Source organism: Prinia subflava, chromosome 12, assembly GCF_021018805.1.
Source record: "Prinia subflava isolate CZ2003 ecotype Zambia chromosome 12, Cam_Psub_1.2, whole genome shotgun sequence".
NCBI classification, from domain to species: domain Eukaryota; kingdom Metazoa; phylum Chordata; class Aves; order Passeriformes; family Cisticolidae; genus Prinia; species Prinia subflava.
In genome coordinates, this window is record NC_086258.1 from 21294883 (window position 1) to 21309155 (window position 14273).

The 14273-nt window shown below is 50.3% G+C and overlaps 1 protein-coding gene across 1 annotated transcript in view; it reads right to left on the reverse strand.

Annotated features, from left to right (window-relative positions):
- Positions 1-305: 305 nt before the first annotated feature.
- Positions 306-14273, reverse strand: part of SHISA6 (shisa family member 6) — a 180754-nt gene continuing 166786 nt past the window's right edge. The window contains 2 exon segments of the mRNA XM_063408949.1: positions 306-4924; positions 11066-11218. Of these exon segments, the coding sequence (XP_063265019.1) occupies positions 4374-4924; positions 11066-11218 (704 nt within the window). The 3' untranslated portion in view covers positions 306-4373.

Consider the following 14273-nt stretch of genomic DNA (forward strand, 5'->3'; position numbering starts at 1 on the left):
GGAAGAAGATGAGGATGTCTTCCCAGCTACCAGGAGCTAAACATCTCTTACAAAAACCTGGTGCCAAGCTCCTGCAGATTCCTGGTGGGAATGCTTCTGGTGGAACAGAAATGTGCACGCGGGAAGCTCAGGTTCCTGGGAGCAGCTTTGCAGCCAGCCAGGCTCAGCAGACAGAAATTAAATCCAGGCCAGGGAAGGAGGGCTTACTCCTGGACAGCTGTCTGTGTCTCTTCCCACCCACCCCCATCCCCAAGTAACAGATCATCATTTATAAAAGGAACATTAAAACATTGAAAAATATTTCTTTTTTTTTTTTCCTTAAAACACGATTCACTGGCATTAGAAGGCTTTTTATGACAAAATTTCTGTTCCGTGTGGTGCTGTGTGTGGTTCATTAAAAATAGTTTCCCACGTTTCAAAGAATGATTCAACACAGTTTGGAAGCTTTGATTGGTACAGGGTCAGTCAGAACGTGTTGATTGCATTTTACAGTATGTATGTGTATATGTATATATTTGTATCTATATACACATACACAGAGAATTGTATAAAACCCAGTGCAGCCTTCCAGGATGTGCTGCTGCTCAGGGAAAGCAAATAATTATCAGCTTGTAGGAAATATAAACTTTTCTACATCCCCCTCCCCCAGTCCCTGCACATGCACTCTGGGACCTGGACACTCCCCAGGCGTCTGTTTGCACCTGTGGGTGGAGAAAATACAGACCAACACTTCAGAGTATATGAGATTAATCAAGGCAGGTTAAGGTTATATTTTACTGTACAAAGGAATGTGGCTGCTTCCCCCTTTTCTCCTGAGTGCAGGATGTTGTGGTGACTCAGAGGTGAGGAGAGGGAAGCAGGAAGGTCCCAGTGCAGGGAGCAGCATCCCTTGGAGCTGCTGCCTGCCAGGACCCTGACCAGGAGGAGAGCAGGAGGAACCTGGGCAATCCCAGCCCAGCCCTCTCGTTCTGGGCAGAGTGGATCGGGACACATCACACGCGATGTGTCAGGACAGTGACAAACAAGATTAACAAAAAACACTTTGCTGCTCTACAGTTTCTGCTGCGGGAGGGTCTCGAAGCCCTTCACAGGCGTTGTGGTCTAATCCCTCCATAGAATTGGGAATTCCCATTATTATCATCATGTGTGGACCATAGGGAACTGAAGTGCTGGGGACCAGGCTGTGGGCCATGACACTCGGTCCCAGACCAAGTGTTCTTTCAGTGACAAGTTCTCAGAAGGGAGAATAAGAGGAAAAAAATGACCTAAGGACACCTGTGTGTGCTGAAATGCCACTGCTCCATTCACCAACCCATTCCAGCACACAGAGTGAGCTGTGGGAACACATGGTGCCCAGGTGGTATCCAGGGCACTGTTCCTTCCCAAGAAAATTTGCTGAAAATTTTCTGTGGTAGTGGCAGAGTCCCTGAAGAGATTTGGCCTAAAAAGGCTCCTTGTGGGACACATCTGCTTGAAACAGTTGAGTGGGTGGAAAAAAGACAAGGAAATGAGGCTAAGATTTCTCTGGAGGATTCTTGCCCAGGTAAGACACGTCAGCAGAGGGCCTGTGATATTTGTTAGCCAGAACAGGAGAAGACACAGAGGTCAAATAGCCCAGGCACAGCTTAGCATCAGCACGGGCCACTTAGAGTTTGAAAAATTTCCAAATTTGCATCTGGTCCAGCAATTTCTTAGTTCACAAATGGGACATTTAGATGAGGACTAGAGCTTGAGACACACAGCTATGGGCATGGAAAGAGAGGAGTGTTCACCTACCCACGGCCTCCCACCGTCACCTCTTCTCCAGCGCTGCTACCACAGCTCCTGGAGGCTCTAGAGTGCACTCTGCTCCCCCGCAGCATTCAGATCTCCCCAGCTTTGCCCGGGCCAGGAGAGAGTGGAAGAGCCCCAGAACCTCAGCAGGGGCTGCCTCCCCATCAGCCGTGAGAGTTTCTCTTCTCTTCACACGAGTCCCACACCCCGGCCTGTGGGAAGGCCAGCAAGGGCAATGTTTTCACAGGGATTGTCTTCTGGGAGGAAAAATCCAGGGACTGAGCCGAGGAGCTTGGAGGTAGTCAGGGGAGAGTAGTGTCCATCAAGGGAGGGGGCAGCAGATGAGGTGTGAGCCCCTTCTCTCTCATCCCTCCCGTGCCATGAACTGCCACCCTGATCCACAGACAGTTCTGGTTGTTGCCCAGAGTGATTTTGCCCAAGGCTGCAGGATCTGCCCCTGGAGGCTGTTATTTGTTTACTCCCTCCCAGTTCAGTTTCTGTCAAACAAAGCCCCAGTAACCTCTCACTGATGGAGCTCTTCTCAGCACAGTCTCCATCAGATGGGGCAGGATAAAGCTCTGGAAATAGGACCAGCTCCAGGGCAGTCTGGGAAAGAGAAAGGCCACCTGGACATCCCACCGAGGCCCACCTGTAAGTCCCACTGGGGTAAGGACACGTGCTCCTCCTGCCTACCCTGCACCAGAAAAACCTGGTGCTGCACCAAAGCCTCCACAGGAGACTCATGCTCACGCCCTGCCATCCTTGTTTGCTACAGGACTTGACACATTTGGGCTGGGAATGTCATTAAGGCCAGGAGGTGGGAGGTATTTGAGGGGAGGGAGGAGGGCAGAGCACAGTTCAGTGAAGCCTAATGGAGAGCCATATAGGAAAAGAGTCGGTGTGGGAGCGTGGCACACGAAGAGAGGTGCACAGGGATGTGCTCACAGCCTGCAGTCAGTCATCGTCGCACCCCGAGGAGGGAGCGTGCCTGCCAGGACCCACCAGGTGTGTGTGTGTGTGTGCTGGGGCCTCGGGAGCACACCCAGGACAGTGTCCAGCACCCACAACTCCTGCACCAGGTCTGGCTGCCCTTCAGACCCTCTGAGATCCTTTCCTGTGTGTTCCGGTGGAAGTCAGTTCTACAGAATTTGGTAGGAGCGCAAATCAAAGGGGGCAAAAAAAAGGAGAAAAAAACCCCACCCCAAATCTAACAAAAAAACCAAAGCAAAGCCCAATCTGTCTGGAAAGCCAAAGGTGAAACCCTCGCAAATTCTGGACCCACGAGTCTATGTTTTAAAGATTTTACAAATATACAGTATCTAATTAGCGTTATATCTGATATACAACATGCCCATTAATTATAATTATGCTGGATATATAATTTATATGCATGAAATGTAACTGTCTTCATGGTTAGGATCGGGACTCAGTGGAATTGGAATTTGGAAGGTTTTCTTGGGAGGCCATTGCAGGGAGAGAAGACCACGGCAAGCTACCGACCTGCTTTTCGGTAAACAGACACCCTCAGCTTTGTGCCTCTGCTAAGGACTAGAAAAAGATTTGCTACATGTGGAGTTGTAGGCTGTAAATGGGAGGAGAAAATGTTCAGAAACAGGGGAACTGGGCCATGGAAAATGCTATCAGGAAAAGAAACTTCTGGGGAGAAACCATGACAGGTGTGGCAGCCTTGCCTCGCAGGGGTCTCGGTGGGGTCAGGACCTCCCCCAGCACAGGGCAGCAGTGTGGAGCTGAAAGGGCTCTGGTGCTTTAGGTTCAGCAGTGGCAAGAAGCTGGAGGAAGAGAAACCCTCTTCCTCCTTCCTATTTACATGTTGGAGACACCAAGATACTAGAATGAGTGGAGAAAAGGGTCTAACAAGCATTTCAGCATATTTGTGCTTATTGAACACATCAACCCCACTACTTCCTACACTGAGAGAGCAGGCGATTTGTAGGCACTAGTATGTTTTTATCTTATGAGTATATTTAGTATAAACTAAAACTTTATTTCTCAGCCAGGCTATTCTTGTCCCTAGATCTGCCAGTCCCATAGGAAAGTCTGCCCTTGAATTTGCTCCAAGGACAAGAGACAAGGAACAGATGTGTAGGTGCTGGCGGGTGTGGAGCAGCCTGGGCCTGACCCCAGCAGCCAGAATCTCCCTACTTGCTACAGAAATGTCAAACATGAGGACCAAGAACGAGACCCCTTCCTTCCAGGATTGGGGGGGGCTTAATTTCCTCCTCTCTGTCTCAGGCTGCTTCTCCTTGGAGCAACTGAAAAGTCCTGATTTCATGGAAACTATGGGATAATGCAGGTGAGCCCTTGGAAGGAGCCATCGGTTACTATGGCTTTCTTTGACAGAAACTGATGCACATCTGGAAATTCCCTCTGTTACCCCTTGCTAGTGTCTGACTGCTGCTTCAGCTCTTCCTGTGTCACTGATGAAAGGGTGGCTCTAAAAACAACGTGGGTGGGACTGTCAGAGAAGTCTTTGCAGACACCGAGTCAGTAGAGGTTATCTTGGCCTATAAGGCCACGGCAGAACGGGGTGCTGTGGCCACCCCAGTCCTTAAGGAGTATCTACAATGCACTGGGTCGTGTCAAACAGTCACCTCGGTTTTGCTGGCGGTGCGGTAGTGGTGGTGGTGGCCGGGGATGTAATGCAGCTGTTCCACCGTGTTGTGCCGGCGCGAGGCGAACGCTTGGCGCTTGGCCGAGGTCGGGTTCATACTCAAGGTATTGTACAAGTTATTTGAGGCACTGGGATGGGAGTGCATTTTGGACATCCTGTAGCGATCCAAGACCGGTGTTGACACAAAGACATCCGTGTGTGACAATGCCCTGGACATGGACTGCTCGGGGTACCCCGAGCGCTCCGGGGACAGCAGCGGGTCCTGGGAGTGCAGGCGCTCTGCCGACAGCAGCTGCTCGTCCGAGAGGATCCGTTCGTAGGACATGCTGAACTCCTCGGGCATGATCCTCTCGGGGGACAACACTCTGTCCTGGGACATGGCCCTGATGGGGCGGCGAGGCCTGTCCCGGTGGTTGCTCTGCTGGGACATTTTGATGACGTTGATGGGCAGCGTGCCCCGGGCTGCCAGGTCGGGCAGGTGTCTCCTCCTCATGTAGTACTCATCAGCCTCTTTGTCAGCTGTGGGAAGGGACAGGGAGAGGTTAGGAGTGTCAGGGTGCTGTCCCAGGGGGGCAAAGGGGCTGTGCAGAGCACACAGCCCCGGAGCTGCCTCCTGGTGGCACCCCAGGGACCGCCTGCCACAGGCATGGACAGCCCTGGGTGGGTGGTGCCACCAAGGGCTTGTGGCAGACAGAGGGGAATGAAATGCATGGGGACAGTGGAATTCCCTGGGCAGTGCATCCCACACTCCTCCATGTGCTGTGGAGACCAGACCCTGCTACCACATGATTTATATGAGAGTTATGGGGAAATTCCCAAATGTCACCTTCAGGGGAAAGAACAGGGCAGGTGACATGAGCAGGCCAAGCCCCCTTGGAGGGCATGCACCTCTCACCTCTGGCCTCAGACGTGGGTATTCCCTGGAGCCCATGAGTGACCTCATCACATTTTAATTACCACATTTAAATATTTGTAACTGTGATCACAAAACAGGTTTGGTGATCATGGGGTGGTCTCTGAGACACTGAATCACCTGCCTAAGATTTCATTTCCCATTTTTATATTAAAAATATAATAATTTATAAACCCTTGATTGATATAATAGAATTTATCCCATGGAATGTTTTTGCTCAGTTTACTGCTCCCGCATCTTGAATGATCTATCTGTTGCTGAAATGCAATGAAACACACCCCACATGCACTCTCACCATCTTTTTTGGCTTTGAGAGAAACTCTGCAATCTCAGAGAGGATTGGCTACTGCAGCTGTATCGTGATAGATCACTGGAATCCTACAGCAGCTGCCATGGCCTGATTCAACTAACCAGTAATTCAAAGAAGCAACTCCAAAGCTGTTTCAGATTTTTAAGAAAACAACAACAGAAGCACAAAAACTTTCTGGTTAACCCCTCTGATGTTCACATGCTGTGAACTGGGGCACTGGGATCACTTACCTGGAAGGAGGCTTGGCAGTCCTCGGGCAGCCTGAGGTGCCCTGATGTGTCTGTGGCTGCAAAGCCCAGAGTGTCCATCCCTCCCCAAAATTCCACTGTCACAAGGGGGAGAGCACAGCTCTGGCCTCCGTGGGTCAGCGGATGGAGTCACATTTAATGCCCCACACTGATCATCCCTGTGAGCCTTCTCCCTCATTTCTCTGTCTGAGATGTTCTCCTGATGTGGCCAAAAGCCTCCTCCTCCCTTTCTGGCTCATCAGTGACCTCAAAGCCCCTCAGAGTGAGACCCATCCTGGCAGGAGCCCTCCCCTCCTGGGAGAAGGCAGGAGTGGGGTGCAGGAAGGGGATCCCTCATGCAGATATAAAGGAAATTTATCCACCTTACAGAAGAAACGAGGCTTTTTGCAAAGTAACCTCATAGGAAGAGCTTGGCAGGGAGCCCCCAGAGCTGGACACACACACTGGACCCAGGATGGACTTTCCCTCCCAGGTCTGAGGCAAGTGCTGATGGGCAAACACATCCCCTCCTGCACATCCTTAGCCAGCTCCTGGGACTGGCACAGAATTCCTTTGCAAAGTCATTTGCTTGCAAGACAGACATGATGAAGATATATGATAATAAAGAGGAACTTGGTTTGTTTTCTCAGCTCCAGTATTTCAGTCCATGGCGGGTGATGTAAGGTGGGAGAATATCAGATGGTGCAAGAGGAAAATTTTCCATGCATGGAGATTCTGAGGCAGTTAGAGTGACAAAAAGGGCAAAGCTCTGTTGCAGATCAGTTGGGGTGATCATGGGGCAGGTGAGGTAGGTGCTGCCTCTTCCTGTAGGTCTTCCACAGGCCTGGTTGTTAAATGATGGTGGAAATTCCCTCTTTCTTCTACACAGCCATCAAGCTGTAGGTTTTATGCACCACACTGGCTGGGAGTTGAAGACAACTTGGCTGCTTGTCCCGTGAGCCAGAGCTCCTGTGGTGGGTGCTGACAGCATCCCAGAGCTCTGCTCACACGGCACCAGCTCAAGCCAAACTCTGCAGAGCTGTCACCACCCTGTGCTGGGCCCTCACTTACATCCTCAGCCCCTCTCCCACACCTTCCCTGCACTGCTCCCAGGCCCCTGTGCACAGCCCAGAGCCGTGGGGAGGTGGGGCTGGTTCCCTGTCTCACATCCAGGAGCAGGAGCTGAGAACATCTGTGCCACCAGTGCTGATGCCAGCCCCTTCCTCGCACACCCCCAAGGCGTGAGGTCACCCCCAGCTCCCTGTGCTTGCTTCCTGCCTGTGGGATCTGCTCTCCAGAGCACACACGGCAGGAATGAGTCTTTATCTTTCGCCATCCAACGCTTCTTGGAAGGATGTCTCACTGGAAATGTCAGGCAGCAGCTCTCACGGCCTCGAGCTCTCCTGTCTTTAAAATCACCTTCCAGGAAGCCTGAGGGCGGGGGAAATTCCATATGGCCCCAGGAACCGCAGGCATTTCCATTCTATATTTTGGCCACAGCTAGAAATGCCACGCTGGGCGTGCACAGGCTCGGCAGCGATGCTGGAGGCTGGCTGCAGAATGGGAATGAAGCAATTAGCACTCTGGCACTTGGCCCCTGCTCTGGATGAGAGGAGCTCCACCGGATTTGCCCAAGTGACTCTAAATAGATGTAATTAAAGCACAGAACATCCCAAATGGAGATGTGCTTGGATGCTCACACCTGGCTCTGGTAATTGCCAGCAGGAGCTAAACCAGCTTATGTGAGGTTTACCGCTCTGAGGCTGCTAGAGAGGTGGCACAATCGGCTGACTGGAAGAGGGTTGAAGTTGTTCCTTAGATTAAAAATGCAGCATGCTGTACACTTTAAAATGTTTGGTCCATTAGGAGCATAAAAAAATACCTTTTCCTCCCCTCTTCCACCCTGTGAGCCTTGTACAGGTCTGTACAGCCTTTTGCTGGCCATGGCTAAACCTTTCAGGGAGCTGATTTAATTTCAAGGATGCTCCTAAGCTCACTCAGGCCATGCCCATAGTGATGCTGAGGAGGAAGAACATTTCCAGGTGTGGAAAAACTTCTCATCTCCACCTCAGCAGAGTCAGGAGAGGTGGAACAGCCGTGTGTCACACCCAACAAGCTGCTCCAGGCAGCACCAGACAGACATTTTCCAGGCTGTTGGCTCTGAGGGAGTGTCAGCCTGAGCCAGGGATGGGGAACAGAGCCTGACAGGAATGTGCTGCATCATACACGTGCCCTGTGCCAAGGGAGAGCTCAGCACGGCGCTAGAACTGCTCAATTCCTGCACCCAGGGGCAGCAGAGAAACAAATCCAGCCCCAGGCTTGGGAGAGTGGAGCTCCAGGAGCTTTGCCCACCAGGTGAGGGTGGGAAATGCCAAAACCAAAGTTGCTCTGGGAACTGAAATCTTGGGATCGTAAAATGGTTTGGGTTGGAAGAATCTTAAAGATGATTACGGGACACCTTCCAGGCTGATTCATGTCACCCTCACCACACCAGCACCGTCCCTCAGACAGCTGGGATGTAATAACCCTGCTCCTTATCTCATCATTGATGCTCACATGAGAATGGACATTCACCATTTTAACCAAAATAAAACTCCAATCCAGTGGGTTTCTCCATCAAGGACGTGCTTAAAATTTTTTTTAAAAAGTGTCCTAAGAGGATTCCAAGAGAGCAGAAATTGTGAGCAGACAAAAAAGAATCACTGGTGTATTGTTTGACAGGGTTTTTTCTATTTTTGAATCAATCCCATACTTCTGGGTCTTTCCTTGTGTTTTCAAACATTTGGAACTGGAATTACTGGGAATTACGCTTTCTGCACAATTTCTAGGCTTTTTTCATTGGTTTTGGTTGGGATTTTCCTGCTCTTTCTTTCCTCCTTTGGCAGTTTCTAGAACATCAGTCAGGGCTAGTCTCACCAAACTCCAGGAATGTTTGGGTGCTTCAACTGCCTTGGCTTCAGACAGCTTTTTTTTTTTTTTTTTTTCCCTCAGACAACTTTTTTTGGTGTTTTTTGTTGTTATGTTTTGGGTTTTTTTCTCATTTGGAGGGAGATCTCCAAATAAACACTCCTACACATTCCACCTCCACCTCAGATGCCCCTGCAGAAAGGCAGAGCAGAGCTGCTCTGGCACTGGAATTACAGAAATGAGGCAGGTTTGTGGTGCTCTGGGAAGGGAACATGGAGCAGAACAGCCAAGGACAGTTTTCCTTCCTGTTCTTCTATATTATCATGGTGAGAACAGATGCACGTGTGCATGCACATGAGGCCATCACAATAACTGCTTTTCCTAGAGGTAATTTTCCCAGCTTTCCTCCTCTGCAGCTCCAGCAGGTTTCCTCTCTGGGCTTGTCTCTCCTTGTTTTAATTGGCTTTAACATTTCCAAGCTGCCCAGTCACGTGTGATGATTCTCCAGCCAGCACAAAGTGGTTTAATATGCCTGAAAACAGGAGCTTCCTTCCTGACTGACCTTTCTCCCTTAACTGGGAAGTGCAATTCCCCAGAGCACCGGGCAGGATGGAATTAATCCAGCTGCTCTTGCTCAGCCACATTCTCACACCCTCCATCACTGCTCTTCCCGCCTGCCAGGGCACAGGGGGTGCCCAGCCCCTCAGAGACCCTCCCAAAACAGCCCAGGTGGGTTCCTGTTGTCTGTGCCCCGAAGGAAGGGCCAGGGAGATAAAGCCCTGGGTTTTCACCATCTGTCTTTCTGAACTGGAAGAAAATAAGTAACTTTTCCCTGCCTGGAAAGCCTGAGGAAACCCAGACAAGCACCTGAAACATAGAATTAAAACAATATCTAATGCTTTTTATCTTGCTCAAATAGAAGTATTTGCTAATAATCTCCTCATACCTTTTTTATTTTATTTTATTTTTTCTAACCATGACAGGGAGTTCATTGGAAGGGAGTAATTTTAAATAAGAAAAATGAATGCCCAATAAGTAATTTTCGAATTCCAGCTTTTAGATATCACACTTTTTTTTGTGTTGCCTTCAGCTCCTTCATATGGAATAAGAAAATCATCTTGCTGGCATTTTACAAGGGAAGGTTTAGGAGCTGGGAGCCTCCTTCCCTTTGGCTCTGGAGCAGAGCATCTGCAAGAAAGTGATTCAGTGGTTCTGGAGGTGCTGAGTGTGTTCAGTCCCAGTGGGAGCAGGGAGGGCTTGGCACTCCTGAGCTGAAACTCCTCAGAAGCACAGAGTGGAGCAGTTGGTTTGGCATTTGCCAGGAGCTGTGCAAGAGGCAGGGTTGGTGCCCTGCAGAGAGCACTGGAGCCTGTCTGGACCTGCCCTGGATGGGTCAGCAGGGGGGATTTGCCCTGCAGTGAGCAGGGATTCCCTGCTGGGATTGGTGGGGTGGATATTTAAGGTTTTGACTGAACCCCTCCCCAGCCAAGGGCCAAAGACAAGCTCAGTGTCCTTGGTGGCTGCCAGGTGTCCCCTGAGTGGGACAGGGAAGGCTCCAGGAGCACTGACTGCACCCAGGACATTTAACCTTGGCACCTTAGCACAAACCTATTTCTGTCACTTTAGACAAAGATTTAGGAAATCCTAGGATCACACTGCAGAATCCCAGACTGCTTTGGGTTGGGAAGGACCTAAAGATCATCCGGTTCCACTCCTGCCATGGGCAGGGACACCTTTCACCATCCCAGGCTGCTCCAGCCTGGCCTTGGACACTGCCAGGGATCAGCCACTGCTTCTCTGGATCTGAGCATGGAACAGCTCTGGACACACAGCACGGAACAGAGAATGGATCACAGCACGGCACAGGTCAGGAGCAGCTCTGACACACACCATGGAACACGTGGATTGCAGGACTGCCCAAGGCAAGCAGGGCTCCTCCTGGAAAAGCTGTTCCCAACCACCTTAGCATCTTTCTGTTGTCATTTCCAGCTGCCCCTGTGGCTGGTGAGATCCCTGGCTGTGCCAAGGGCAGCTCTGAGCACCCAGCCAGGCTCAGCTGGGCTCCAGCAGAGAGGATAAAGGATTCTGAGATGACTGCCAGGAGCAGACCTGAGCAGAGGGGTCAGCAAGCAATAACCACATGCACTCTGCCAGTAAGGGAATGACTCTCTGCACTCATCCCTGATGGGAAGTGGCAGCCAAGGGAGTCATTCTGGAGATGCCAGAGGGAAGGGGTTATCCCTTAGTGCCCTGCCCGCCCAGAACAACCCGGGTACAGGGGGAGCGAAACCACCGACACCTACTGAGCCTCTTCAGAGATGAGTATTTGCTCGGGTTCGTCTTGACAGCAGACTCGTAGGATGGCGGGAGGTGGGAGAGGTTCTGGAAGGAGCGGGAGAAGGACAGGTCGTAGGGCTCGGTGGCTGAAGTGAGGATGTTGTTCATCCGCGGCTTGTCTGCAAGAGAACAGCAGAGAAAGGCAGGTCTGCAGCGTGCCCGAGGGGATGGGGAGAGGAACAGAGCCCCAGAGCCCTGGCAGGGAGCACAGCGGGACCCCAGCCAGCTCAGCCACGGGCCCTGGGCGTGATTCCAGCTGGGCCAGCAGAAATGGGCCCTGTGCTGCTGCTTCCCTGGCCACAGAGAGGCAAAGACCGCTGTGGGCCCTTGAGCAACCAGCAACAAAGAATGCCTTAAAGCTCTGTACATCAAAAATACAAGAACCCTAAGAAATCCCAGCCCACTTACAGGCTAACCTATAGGATAGGATAGGATAGGATAGGATAGGATAGGATAGGATAGGATAGGATAGGATAGGATAGGATAGGATAGGATAGGATAGGATAGGATAGGATAGAATAGAATAGAATAGAATAGAATAGAATAGAATAGAATAGAATAGAATAGAATAGAATAGAATAGAATAGAATAGAATAGAATAGAATAGAATAGAATAGAATAGAATAGAATAGAATAGAATAGAATAGAATGAAAAGGGTTCCAGTTTCCCCTTAGGACTTTTAAAGGAAGAACACTAGAAGTTTCTTTGCTCTCCTGACCATAATTAGCTCAATGCCAAGACAAAATCACAGATATGTTTCTTTACCTGTTCGTTCATAAATGTAGCTATCCTCTGTTGTTCTGTTTGCCAAAAACCCCACCTAAATGGTGCAATATTTAAGGATGAGCACTGAGGCTTCTCAGTGCATTTTCGGGGTGTTGTAGCAGGTGTGTGGGACCTCTCCCTACACCGTGCTTGGCTTTGGTTCTTTTCTTTTGTATTATTTTCTCCTTTAATTAAAACCTCTTCGCTCTCTCAAGATGCTCAGTCATGCCATCTGGCAAATTATTTTTGTTATTAACAATTCATAATTAATAATTAGATAATAATTAGTTATTTTGAGTAATAATAATAACAAAAAATAATTTTGTGATTATTGTGATTATTGGGATTATTGGGATTATTGTGATTTTTTTAAAATGTTTTTTTAATGCTGCTTCTGTGAGGTGCTGCACACCCTCAGAGTGTGTTCAGCCCTCGTGGAGATAAAATCCCCTGGCTTGGGGAGAATTCCAAGAGGCTCAGACCCGAGGAGCTGCCGTGTCCCCTCTCTGAGGACATCCTTTCCCTGCTGACGGCTCCTGTCCATGTCTGACACACTGACTGCAGGCCCAGGGGTGCACGGGGCTCATCAGGGGCTGGGAACAATCGATTCGATGCCATCCAGCAAACAGAGCCTGTATCAGCACTGAAACCATGTTCCCCCCCTCCTGCTGCTGCCTGTGCGGCCGGGCCCTGGGGTGACGTCTCTTTGCAAATTCCTCAGCCAGAACCTGTAGCTAATCTGCATTTTCATGGAGGTTTGGCCATGCTGCAGTGAGCCCGGCCGCACGCACGGGGCCCGTGCTCGGTGCCAGGGCAGCAGCATTAATTGACTGTTTGCAAGAGGGCTGTGAAATCGTGAGTGCCACGCTGGAGCCAGGGGCTGCTGCAGGAGCTCTTCATCTTCTCGCTGCTTTCCCGTCCAGGAACAGACCAGAATGAGTCTGGCAAACGAGAAGTCACCTTGAGATCCACTGCCCATCACTCAGCAAAGTAAGGGATAAACTGAAATGGCCAAAGCTAATTTCAGATGTCTTTTGCATAATGTAGTTTGAGGGGGAGATCAGAGAACTGAGGCGCTCTAGTAAGGAGAAATATCTTGTGCAATTTATATTCTGAGGCCAGTTCAGCACGAGTATCTCAGCAGTTTTTCACTCCTGCAATATATTTGTCGTGCTTGTCTCTGGTCTCCCTCCTTCATTTGTGGTGTTTGTGGGCTCCTATGGAAGCTGCAGATCATACTCAATAATCAGGATGCTAACAAAAAGGTCCCCCATTCCCTGCAAGGCAGCTGAGGTTGTTCCCCAGCATTCCCACTCAGCCCAGTCCAGCTCTACACTCTGGGCAGCTGGAGGTGACCACTTGAAACCAGCTCTGTCCCGTGGCTACTGGGATTTCCTTTGAAAGTCAGGTTTAATCCCCATTTCCCTCAGAACCATCCTGCATCTCTGTGCCATTTTGTGCCCATTTTCTGACACACACCATCCATCCTGGCACAGGAATTGGCAGAGGAACAGGCAGGAGGTGAAGCTCACCCAGCACAGAGGACCCCCAGCAGCCCACAGGAACCTCACCCAGCCATTTCTCTCGGGTTCTGAACTCCCTTTGCTGCAGCCTGGGAACAGCCCCACCTCGGTGCAGTCAATGCAAGGCTTTAAAATTCTGCCAATGCCTCTGATTATTCAGCAGGAATTCAGCTCACAGCACTTCCCACCCTCCAGGAGCTGTGGTTGCCCTGGGCTGGGATGCTCCAGCCCTGGCACTCAGCACAGCCCAGCCCAGAACTCACCAGGCTGCACCACACTGGCACAGGGAGCTCAGGAAGGGAGCAGGGAGCACTGTGGAGCTCTAATCTCTCCTGCTGGAGCCCTACCAAGCAAGGTGGGTGCATTTCTTCTGCTTCACGAGCCAGAATTACGAGGCCAGTCTGAACCCTGCTGCATTTTTAGAGGAACCAGAGCATCCCTGGGCCAGGCTCTGAGTGCTCACACCCCTTGCTGGGGAAGGGGCTGCCCTGGAGGGACTGCCCATGCTCCTACTGCATCCTGATGGTGCCTTAGGATTTCAGCTTTCATATTTCTCAAATCCTGCAGTGCATTGGTGTATAACTCTAAACTCAGTATAAAGTGTAGTTAACTGTCTTCACAGTTTGGACAGACAAAGCAATCCCTCTGCCCCTGTGATCCAAGGACACACCACAGCCTCAGGCCCCAAAAAGCATAAACAAAAGGGAATTGAGAGGAGCAAAATAGAGGTAAATGACTTCATTACCTGAAGCTGTAATTGGACAATTAACCCCTGATATGTAAATAGACCAAACTTATATCTGTCTGAAAAACCTGTGACCGTTGTCCACCTCGGGTGTAGACTCTGGGAGGCTCTGACTGCCCAAGGTGCATCTATTGAAGGCC